Source organism: Camarhynchus parvulus, chromosome Z, assembly GCF_901933205.1.
Source record: "Camarhynchus parvulus chromosome Z, STF_HiC, whole genome shotgun sequence".
In the NCBI taxonomy this organism is placed as follows: domain Eukaryota; kingdom Metazoa; phylum Chordata; class Aves; order Passeriformes; family Thraupidae; genus Camarhynchus; species Camarhynchus parvulus.
This window is the reverse complement of record NC_044601.1, coordinates 55,007,500-55,019,546: the sequence shown is the minus strand read 5'-3', so window position 1 is coordinate 55,019,546 and position 12,047 is coordinate 55,007,500. Positions and strand designations below refer to the sequence as shown.

General features: G+C 38.3%; 1 protein-coding gene across 2 annotated transcripts in view; it reads left to right on the top strand.

The window, feature by feature from the left end:
* PARP8 (poly(ADP-ribose) polymerase family member 8) overlaps window positions 1-12,047 on the top strand; it is a 120,187-nt gene that overhangs the window by 62,271 nt on the left and 45,869 nt on the right. For both annotated transcript variants that reach the window (XM_030968228.1, XM_030968227.1), the window contains exons 6-9: window positions 2,168-2,245; window positions 6,814-6,908; window positions 10,180-10,240; window positions 11,289-11,379. In XM_030968228.1, coding sequence (XP_030824088.1) covers window positions 2,168-2,245; window positions 6,814-6,908; window positions 10,180-10,240; window positions 11,289-11,379 — 325 coding nt within the window. The remainder of the gene's footprint in view (window positions 1-2,167; window positions 2,246-6,813; window positions 6,909-10,179; window positions 10,241-11,288; window positions 11,380-12,047) is intronic.

Below are 12,047 nucleotides of genomic sequence, written 5' to 3'. Positions count from 1 at the left end.
GATAGAGATTCTCCTCCTACCCTAGGAAATATGTTTTTAGTGTTTCATTTTTTGTCCAACAGTATTATAGACTCTTTTGGCCCTAAATATATGGCTCTCCTGGAAAAGTAGACACTGATTCCATTACCTTTCAACCTACTCTGGCACATAAGACCTCATCTCAATTACTTCCTCCTGAGTGCTCCTTCATATATCCCCCAGCAATCCCACTGCAGACTCTAGGCCTGTGTGGGACTCTTCTCACCATGAGCAGGGTCTTGAGTGTTAGGGTCTTCCAGGCATGGTGGCATTTGCCCTGTGCCTCTTGCGCAGCTCTCTGACCAATCTCACTGAGGAGGAGGAGGCACAAAGGTGAAACCCACTCTTGGTGCTTGGCCGTGTCATGGCCTCAAAGAAGGCACCCAAAGGCTCCTGCCTCAAGTGGGGGATTGGGCATTGTCAGGACTTCAGGTGCTTCACCTAAAGTCTTCCTTTGGTCAGGGTGGGTGCTGAGTTTCTTAGCCTGGAAATGGGAGGTAAGCATGCCTGGATGCTATGTGTATCGGGTTTCTTAGTGAATGAAATGTCATTTGACGTGAAAAGCTGCACTGAAAATACTTTGTTTCTTCTGCCTTATCATTGTATTCAGTGCTCTGTGAACATAAGAAAAACAAGTGTGGGAAGAATTTACCCATTTCCTCAAAAGCCTGAAACATAGCTTCTGTGGGATTGAGTTTGAGCTTCTGTTTTGTTTGTAGTTGAATCAGGTACTTAAATGCAAAAGTACTGAGAAAAACCCCTTTATAAAAAAATTTGTTAATACTGATGATTTCTGTTGGCTAGACAGTTCAAGGTTTGGTTAGGATATGATGGGCTTGTCACTATTTTAATGTGAGAGTTCTGTGTGGGATTTTTGTTCAGTTGATTTCTGTTTTGAAACATACTTCCCTCTGAAGTAATTTTATTATAAAACAAAGAAGGCTATAGTTATTTTATCTATTTTTAGTGAAGCAGAAATTATTTTTCATATCTTGACAGAAGTTGCCATGAGGTTGGGTAAATACACCTTTGCTCTGTATGTATACATACAGTGAATAGAACAGGAATATAGAGGCAGAGGTAGAAAAATGGGATTACAATATCTGACCACAGAAATTGGTGATGTGTGTATACATACTGACTGATTTATGGCTGTGGAACTTAAGGGTAGCTTCTGCTTTTTTGATTCATATTTCTGATTTCTATTCCATTATGGTATGTCCATGTAGAACACGAATAAGAAAAAAGGGATTAAATATGTTACGTTCAGGTTGAAGTGAAGAATGATGATTTTACTAGGTGTTCTTTAGGGGCTACTAGTCACCATAGGGCATAGAAATAACATATGCATTGTGGGAAACAAGAATTACTCTCTCAAGCAATTACATAATTATAAGTAAAGGTTCTAGTGGTGGGAATCAGAATATAGCATTTTATCTCATGCTGAGTTGCAGTCAGTACCAGGATCAGATCAGTTTACTTGACATTATTCACAAAGCAGCCTATTTGGAGGGGGTTTTACTCAGGTAAACATAGGACTCTCTAATCCTTAATTTTTACTGTCTCAGAGAAGAGCTACTCAGAAAATTAAGTTTGAAACTTTCCCAGCACCAGGATGGAACTTCTGTTAAAAATAATAATTAAGCAGCAGAGTGTCAGGTTTTCACGGAAGGAACATAAGATTTTCCATGTTTGGACTTGTTTCCTGAAACTATTAGGATTTAATTATAAGGATAAAGTAAAATAAAATTGTAGTAGATTGCTGACACACCAAAAGATCTATGTCCAGAACCAGTCTTGGTGAGAAAGTTAGTCTTTGTTTAGCAAAAGCACAGAGTGAAGTATCCCCACAAAGTCTGCTGAATTTTCCAGTTCTTTAAAATACCATGCTGTGTTTCTAACCACACAAGTATTATTTCTCCAACATGTATTCAAGGTGTTTTTATGTACCCTGTATTAGGTGTTTTTTTCATGTGATAATTCATTATTCTTAAAATGAGTGCTCTGAAAAAATTATACTAAAAGATCTCTTAAGAAAGGATGCTATGAGCTTATTCATAAAAGCATAATTCCTGTAGTTACATTCAGATCTGTACATGCAAGGTCAACATATTGTTTCTATCATTGTTAACTTTCCTTTTCCATTAAGGAGTCACGACACAGCAGCACAGTTGAAGAAGACTCTGAAGGAGATAATGACTCTGAGGAATTTTATTATGGAGGACAGGTAATGCAGGAAATTTTTTGCACAAGTTCCAGGAAAGTAATATTTGAGAGTTCTTATGTTCACTCCATTACACATTTATAATATTTATTTTCTTATGTTTTTTTTCAGTGTTGAGTAGAGTGGCATGTGTATGTATGTACATAGCATTTTATGGCATAAATATTGAATGTGTTCAAAGTTATAATTGCAACATTTTCAAAATAACATCACTTTGCTTGCTTTTGCAAAGCTATAAAAATGGAAAAAGCAAATACCCCTCAGCTTGAAAATAGAAGCTACTTGCTTACTTCCAGGAAACAGATAACCTGACTCTGTAAAGCTTTTACCCCATTATTAATACAAATGGGAAGTCAGACTGGATCCAGATCTGTTTCCTTTCTGGAGAATTGCCATTTTTTAAAGTAAAGAGCACTGCATTTTTATGGTGAAAATCATTATTACAAAACAATTTTGGTCTAGGCAATAGTCCATTCTTTTTCTGAGCTCTAGAGTAAAATTCACCTTGAAAAATGCTGCATATTTTAGATGATTGCACTGCTCTGTGTCTTTCCTTCTTGTTCCCTCAGCAGAATTAATTCTTACATTCTCTTGTGTATTGGGCAATAAAATCTTTTCATGCCTTTTTCTTTTGCAGTGTGCTTTGTGCTGCTAGTCTCTTTATTCAGATTTCTCTTGTTTTTTAGCTTCAATGTTGCCCCAAGGAGTCATTCCTCGCTTTTGTTTATTAGAAGTGTTTATTTCAATGAACACTTTAGTGAATTACTGTCGCTGTCTGTGAAGGTTGTCCCTTACCTCAGCCTTGAGGCTGAAGCCATCCGTGCCCTGGGTGCAGAGCCAAGGCTGCAGGAGCACGGCAGCAGTGCCAGCAGGGTGGGTCGGTGCAGAGAGCGTGGGATGCTGATGAGCAGGACATCGCTGAGCCTCCTCTCCTGCAGAGCCAACAGTGCGGTGGGGCTAGCACACAGAATCCATGTTGAGGTGCTGTACAGTTAAAAAAAAACCAAACCAACAAAACCCCACAAACAAACAAACAGTGCTATGCCCCTGAAAAGCTATTAAAAGTTATATTGGAGCTTGAACTGAAATTATTTATTTTCATTGTTTGAAATAGCCAACATGGGGAATTGACTCATGTTCACTTTAGAAACGACTGCAGGAATTGCCTCCCTTCAGCTGCTGACTCCTACAGTCCCATGCTGGGGAGTGCTGGGGAGGACCATACACATAATTCACTGCAAAGAGAGATGTTTTATTGTAGTCTGCCTGAGAGGAAAAAGCTTCTGATCTTGTCCTGTAGTGATGAGTTGTGTGTACTTGCTTCATTTTTCAGCTCTGAAGGAAGGGCAGTAACCTCAAGGTGAAGGAAAAGGCAGAAAACAGCTGGGAGTGCTTATTTCTTGAACCAGGGCTGATACATTTGTTGAAGGATGCCTGGCAGTGCCTGAATGAATTAATAAATATTAGCACTGCCTGTGAGATACAAACACAGATAGCAGTACAGCATTTTGCAAGGTGTAAAAGACCTGTGTAATAAACAAGACTGGTTAGAATTTAAGTGCCTGATATTAAAATGGAAACTAGATTATATTGCATTGTCTTCACTATGAGGTAGGACATTTAATTGAAGGAATAGTAACTGGCAAAAAAAATTAAGACTGCAATAAAAATATAATATCAGTTGATTATTACAGTTTTGTCTATAAAATATCCATAAACAAAATACGGAAAAAAAAACAAGAAAAGAAAAAAGAAGGCATCACAGAAAGTATATTTAAAAAGAGGAAAAAAGGACATATCTAATTTAAAATTTCATGGTCAAAAAGATAAAATCTAATGAAGATATTTAGAGTTAAAAAATAACACTGAGGACTCAGAAAATAAATAGGAAATCAGGTAATGAGCAAAGTCTGTTGAAAGACCAAAAAGAACAACCCGTTTTCAAGCAGAGGCATTGTAGGAGTTGTCAAGTGAGCACCAGGTGTATTGGGAGACAAAAGATTTGGCCATATGCGTGGGGAACACACAAGACAAGCTCGTTCCTGTGAGACAAGTGCCCACAGAGAGAGGGGGCAGAAATACTGACTTTAACAAATAGAGGGGAGAGATGCCAGTGCAATTGTGTGCAGTACAGTTGGGAAGGATGGAGGTCAGGATAATTCTTAGCATTTCTAAGTGGCTGCAGCTGGAAAGGCAGGAGAGCTGCTGCTGATGAAACAAGGCCCATGGAAGATGGGAAGTGGCATTTGATGGGCAGTGTAAAGAAGATGCAACCTTTTGCTTGTAAATTAAATGTTTGTATCCACTTCCTAAGCACCTGCTTGTAATCCTCCCTAAGGATTTAATGGATAAATACTTTAAAGTAGCTAAGTGGTTCAATAGTCTAAGGCCTATTGATTTTCAATGGGATTTAGGTTTGTAAATCGCTTAATCTCCTTCTAAAAAGCAACCTTTTGTAAAATAATCTGAATAAGGTCTCAGATAAAAAACAGAGACTTTCTGAACATAGACCTTTCAGTCACAGCAAAATTACCAGATTTTTTTAGCTTTTATATTCACTTTTTCTGCAACTCTGCTAATTCTTTCTTTGAATCACTATCTTCTACATTTGCAAATAAGAACAGAAGATGAAAACAGAAATACTACTGCCTTTGGCTCTCTCTCTGCATGTCTCTTATGCTTCTGCTACAAGACATACTTGAAAATGCAGAAATACAAAACCCTGACAGCCTCCTCTGTGTACATCAATATGTCTGTGGCACTAATTCAGGGGTGGGAAGTACCATACTGTGGTCTTAAAATTTGCCAGAACACTGTTTTATTTCCTTTTTGAGTTCATAGCCTCTTACCATGAGAAAATAGATTAGAAAAAACATTATTTTAAGCAGTGTGGTGTTCTGCATAATGTTCCTTTTGTATTTTACTATTATTGAAACATAAGACTGATTTAAAAATCTGGTTTAGGACCAACAAAGGTGGCAAGTGCACCGCTGCTGCGATTTGTGAAATGATTGCTGTGCTTTCTTTGGAAGCAGGACAGCAATTATTTACGCATCTTTAAAGAATTCTTCTTTCAGTAATGGGCATGGAAAAAGGATTGGTTTCCCCCTACCTAAAGTGAAAAAAATTGCAATAACAATTTTCTTCCCATGCTCTTCTACTTGGAAAATTATTCTGACATGCCTGCCCAAACCAAGGAAGGATACTTTTTTATAATCTTCTGGTTATGGATAACATTTATATCTCTGACAAATACATGTTCATGCCATGCTGATGAATTTTGTGCCTCATACTTAAAGAATTCTAGGTTTAAGTCCAATCAAATTACTTTCTGCTGATTTTCAAACGTAAAAAGGTGATAATCTGATTATTATTTTAATACTACTGACATTTAATTAAATTGAAAAACACATCTCTAAGTATCAGAGCTGTAAGTGTCATAGAACTGGTTTCCCATAGATTTGAGTGTACAAATGGAAGAAATAGTACTGCATATGGATGTGGCTCTGCAATAACAAGAATTCTCTGCAGGATTCCTGTATAAGGTTATCTATATGTGTCGGTCTAAAGGGATAAATTGCATTCTGCTGCTTTGCTTTCTGAATTTGTCAAAGCTACAGACCAAATCCTATGGTCATTTCTGAATCTGTTCAAATCTAGGCAGTTCATTGACTTCTGTGGAATTACTGTCATTCTAATTGCTCTAAAGACATAGATTTAAGTTCACACAATCAGGATCATTTTGCTTGAGAAGAAGGTAATAATAGACAGATAATGAATAGATTGTTACATGCCCAAAGAGGTATTTTGGACCTTGTAGAAGGTAGAAGTATATTAATTATTCTGACTTCATACAGTCCAACCAAACTATTTCACAAGTTTTGCTTTTTGGTGTAAGCACAAACATAACTTTTTCCATTTTTCATGTAGAGTTTGAAAAAAAGGGGGGGTTGGTGTCTAGATGTATACTTCTTTATACCTGCTCTGGTGTAATACTTAACACAGGAAAATGCTCTTTTAATTTTATTTTTTTCATCTGATATTATTGCACTGGTGGGCAGAATGTAGCCGGTGAGTAAGCTAAAAATGTAATTTAGATGCTGGGGTGCTGGGTATGGAGAATAGTTTCACGCTTCTCTTGTGCCCAAGCCTTTCTGTGTCTAGTATATATGAGAGTGTGACAACAAAGCAAGAGTGAGCAAACCCTTGTGCTGCAGTGGTTGGACTAGGATGGCAAGACTGGGAACTTCTGGTTCTTACCCTACTTAACATTTTTAAAATACACAAGTGTCCCAGAACAAACCCTGGGACAAAATAGGACAGATGGATGAGTCCTTTGCAACTTCTCTTCCCGCAAACAGGAAGAGAACCCTCCAAACACTTCAAGGCAGAGGTGCCTGCTTTGAAAATCTTACTGCTTTAGCAGATGAGGTGGCCTCGGGGCTTCAACTTGTCTTTCTGAGTGTGGCATTAAAGAATCTTAATGCAACGTATTTTACAGAGAGTAAATAGTCCAAATCGGGTGCCAGAAATGAAATACAGAACTCCCAATATTTTTCTTTCCCCAACAGGTTAGCTATGATGGAGAACTTCACAAGCACCCACAGCTGGAAGCTGATTTAACAGCAGTGAGAGAGATCTATGGACCTAATGCAGTATCTCTCAGGTATGGCACTGGCCTTTCTGTATTGTGGAATCTTGAATGTTTTGGACTTTGAGTTCTCTATGGACCTTCCCTGACTGCCGAAGCACAAGTCTTTTCTGGTCATCTCTGCATGTTGTGTGACAAAAGGAGGGAGCATTGCAAACCAGCATCAGTGCTGGGTTTTTGGGGGTTCTTTTGTTGTTCAGCATGGTTGCAAGTAGCTGTGCTGAGAACGGCCCTCTTCTAAAACATCATTGTCTTTAGCAGTTCTAGTCAGGCAGCTGTGTTTTGTTGTAAATTACTATTCAACATTTCTCTAAACCCTTGTTAAACTCTTTTTCTGTCATATTCTATATTTTGCCCTGGAGGGATGGATGCCGAGAGGAATGATAAGAGATTTAATAAATACCTTCCCTAGGGAACGACTGAAGGAATTGGATTTGTCTGGTCTAGGAGAAAAAGAGAGAGAGAGAAGACACAATAACAGTTTTTCTTCTTCAGAAAAGCTGTTTGTAGGTAGAATGAGTGATCAAATACTCTGTATTGTCATCATGAGAGAGACAGTAAGAAGCTAGGGTTTGATCAGAGATTAGGGAAGTTTTTAGATTGTGGGGACCTAAAGTATCCTACACAGGGAAGCAGTAGAACCTTGGTCAGATGTGAATTGCTAAGAATAATTACACACTACTTTTGTTGGGCAGATATGAATGTGCATGATTCTGTCATAGGCATGTCACATATATATTTTAATAAGCATCAGGTATTTTATAACTTCATTTTCCATCAATGTAATCTTAATCATTCCATAAAAATAACAGGTAGGTAAGATGTAACAGACCTGTCCTGCATTGCAAGGAAAATATCAAAGTTGTCCTACAAAACAAGTAAGAAGAAGAGAGAACATACCTACAGCTGGGGTGTACTCTACCTTTTCAAATTAAATGGAAATTTATCACACGTCAAGAACCTGGGGAATCGAAATCTAAATAGCTGTATATAGGTTTAGGAAATGAATAAATGTTTATTCACTAAACTGATAACTATGAAATTACTTCAAGCTCCTAAAATGGAAACATTATGTGTAACCTTTTGGAAACTTAAATGCATATAGTTTATTGAATCAGCTGTTTCACTGGAAACACTGTGGTTCCCTTGAGCTCACTCTATAGAAAGTGGCACCCGTGGCTACTTTTGGCATGTGTAAAACTTTCATGCTTTGTCCACTCTATTGCAGCTGAAAATATTTACAAATTCTTGGAAATACACCCTACAGCTTTAAGTGTTCATTTTCATCCTCCTGGTGCAGCTCCACTTCTCTAAGAAGAGACAAATTTGTCCGACAAGGGTATCCACTGAGAGTGGATATTTCCTAGACAGTGTACCCTCCTTTCAGTAACCTTTTCCTGTCACAGAGTCAGTTTTACATGTAAGAGTGAAGTTTCTGTATCTGCATGCTTTTCACCACTGCCCTTAGAAATCTGGCCACAAAAGCCCGAGAAAGTGATCCATCCAGCTGATCTCTTTACAGTGCTTATTCATTTATGGGCAGAGGACCCCTGGGAGCTTCAAACTCAAGATGTGTTGATGAAGCTATTGTAGACAGCAGATCATAAGATGCAGGTGTTGGAATAAAACATGATTTCCTCCTCACGTCAGCTTGGGAAATTAAAACTAGACTTAGCATCATGTGCCTAAAATCCATCTTCTAGGATAGTAGTGGAGTGCAGGCAAAGGGATTTCAAGTGAATATGGAAATGTCACAGTTAAAACTAATTTTTATCTTATTCATTCTTGACTAATCTTTCTATTCCATTAGTTTAAACATTCCTTAATTTTATTTATAAAATTATTCTTTTTTACAGCCTTTTGAATCTCAGTTTTGTGAGTAACACCAGCCTGCATTCATAAAAAATTACTTCAGATAGCATAACAATGTTTGGATCTCCTGGAAAGTGAACAAAAATGATGCCACTGATGGGTAGGGTAGTGGCTAAGCCATTCAGTATCTGGAGAGCTTCCCTGTTTCAAAGCCAGGTTTTCAGTGAGCTGTAGGAGGTCACCTCTGGGTGAGGTGACACTGGAGCAGCACTAAAGGTGGCTGGGAAGTCTCCTGTAATACAGGAGGTCCTGTCCTGCTGTTCACCTGCCCTGTGTGTGCAATGTGTGGGCAGACCTGATCTAGAGAGTGGACTTGACTTTCCCCTGACCAGAGAGAACCACTGGGTTGCTGAATTTTGGTGGAAGGGGCTCCCTTCATCAAACTGTGGAAGAGCTCAAGCGATTTCCAGTGCAAACTCAGCCCTACCCCAGCTAAGAGGTCACTTCGGCAGGAAACAATTACATTTTACTGTTTCAAAACTGCCTTATTGACTGATTTATGCACTAACTGCTGCTCTGCACTTAGTCAAGTTTAATAGAAAAGCATGGAAGTCACTGTGACAAGAAGCAGAAAAATGGGGTTTTAAAGTTAAAAACATCCTATTGGCTGGCAACTAATCTGCGAAAATTTGAGAGTACTTCTACAACATTGTCCACTTAAGTAATGTAAATGAAAAGGAAAACAGATTTTTGTTTAGGTGTGTGAATATGTATTTTCTAGCTCTGTTTTTCAGAAGTCTTCAAGTGCATTGAGGGAGAGCAATCAGAGTGAGTCAGAAAATAAGAGGCAGAAAAGTTGCAGTTTAAATGTAAGATTGCAGATGGCAATGAAATACCTGTTAAATCTGAATCTTGCAATACTACACATAACAGATAAAAAAGGTAACTATTGCCTGTAGCACATTACAGGGCAGTCTTTATTTTTGACAAACAAATGCTTGAATATATGTAGCAATTCCCCAGGTATATCATGCCATCCTCTAGGCTATGTTGTATTTGTCTACAGTGGTTTATCTGAAGCCTATTCTTAGGTTACTGGCTGTTAATCTGAAATACTTCTGAAAATTATCAAGGGTTTTCTTGTGTCATAAGTGGGAGTAGCGTGCGACTATTAATTTTTCTTCGTTTATCTGTGCAATAAGTGAGACAGAAATACATAGCAGCAATGGAGAGATATTTTGGGGAATCAGTGGAAAAGCAAGCCTGTTTAAGCAAGATCCTCTGAAAAAAGCTTTTAAGTGCAGGAGACGGTCACCCACTGGGAATATTGATCTAATCTATGTAAATGTGTATTTTATAACTATTCTGATTTTACAGATAAGATAATCCTTTATAAAATCTTCCATGTTGTAAGTACTCCTGGATTGAGGAGTATCTTAAAGAGCTCTAATGTAATGTAATTATTTCCTTTCAGGGAATATGGAGCCATTGATGATGTAGATATTGATCTACATATTGATGTTAGCTTTCTTGATGTAAGTAATCTAATCACAGAATTACATAATGAACATTCATACCCATTTAATTTCGCTACACATCAGACTTTCTAGACAACCACTGATACTGTCCCTTTTTTTTGGAAACTTGATCTTCACAAGTGGGTGTCACATTATTGATTGATACACGGTGGAAAGGTTTTCTTCCCTTTTATGACCACATTGTTAAAATGCTGTGTTAGGCTTTTACTTGCCATATGTGTATTTCCTTCCAGACATTTTTTGTGAATGGTAAATGTTTTAATAAATATAAACGAAACACCATTATTTGTATGTTAACCTAGCATGAGTCAGGAGAAAGCACTTTTTACATCCTGAAGGGAGGAGGACTCTGTCAGGAGCGCCCTTGTACAGTGATTAGAGAGAGGGTTGACTGGCAAAGGGACAGTACTGCTGTTTCTTGCTGGCAACGTGGCTTCTCTAGCTGTTGTGCTGTCATTCAGCTTCACACTTCCTCACCTCATCTGTGCAGCAACTTCCTGGCCTCTATATAAAGAACAAAAATGAGAACTTTTAAGGTCATCATTAGCTTCTGCGCAGATATGTCTTATTTTCAGACCCACACAGCACACAAGACAGTTACTGAGCCTTACTAAATTTTTAAGAAAATCTGTTCATAGCTTTAATTATTTAGACCAGTTTTAAGAGGCTAAAGTTTCCTTAGCCCTTAGTTATGGGGCTAGTTTCTATTCTGGTTTTTTTTTTTTGCTCCTTTACTTCTCAGCTTTGAAGCAGTACCTGTTGGTAGATGGGGATGTCTCTGCCTGTACATGCAGTGCTGTGTATAAATCTCTGCTTGGTTTAAATGAGCTCAGCCAAGAACTGGAAGTAGTCTGACACTGCTCTTCGGGGGGTGTTGATGTGCCATAATTTGTCCTGAGTCTAATGTGTTATGTTGGAGTAGATGCTAAACAACTGGGTGAATGGATGGATGGTGTTTATGGCAACCCTAAGGTAGACTGACAAAAAGCAGTAGTTCCTCACAATGGCTAATGTTGTCTGTTGTTTTCTTTTTGTCTTATGCTAGGAGGAGATTGCTGTGGCCTGGGATGTAATTCGCACAGAGCCTATAATAGTGCGACTGCACTGCTCACTCACACAGTACCTAAATGGTCCAGGTTGGTCAATTTTGTATTATTCTTGTGCCCTGTGTGGTGTCCAGTCAGAGCCATGGGGCAGACACTTATTCACTACCAAATCTTTGATCCTGCTTGTGCTCACTTCTACTGCTGAGAGGAGTCCTATTGATTTGAAATTAGGCTTACATGTATTTGCATGGCTGGGCCCTTCCTAGTGACACAGGCATCTAATTTAAAGTTTCATAGGTTGATTTTCGGAACTTGTTTTCCTGACATCCTTTGAGATGCAACTGCTTCCCCTAGGAACCAGGGTTAAGTAATAAAGATTGAGAGTTTCTAATATGTGATTTCCTCATTTTTGAAATCAAGCATCATCTGCACCGATAAGATATGACTGATAATGAAGGCATACACAGACCTGTGCAGCACATTAACATGCCCTTCTTCATGCAGCTTTAGAGAGTCAGGCCATGGTAATTGCCCTTTCAGCTTCTGGTTTCTACATGAGTATGTGAACTCTGGAAATCTTCAGATTTGAAAGAATTTTTAAGTGAGTAAAGTTTTCACATTAGAGAAAAATGGCCAAGCTCATGAAGAATCAACTGATTTTGAAGATTTGGAAGCATTCATAAACGAGTCAACTTCAGATATATGTTTACAGTGCAAGTCAGGCTCAGTTTGGATAATAGCTTGCCCAGCCTTGGAGA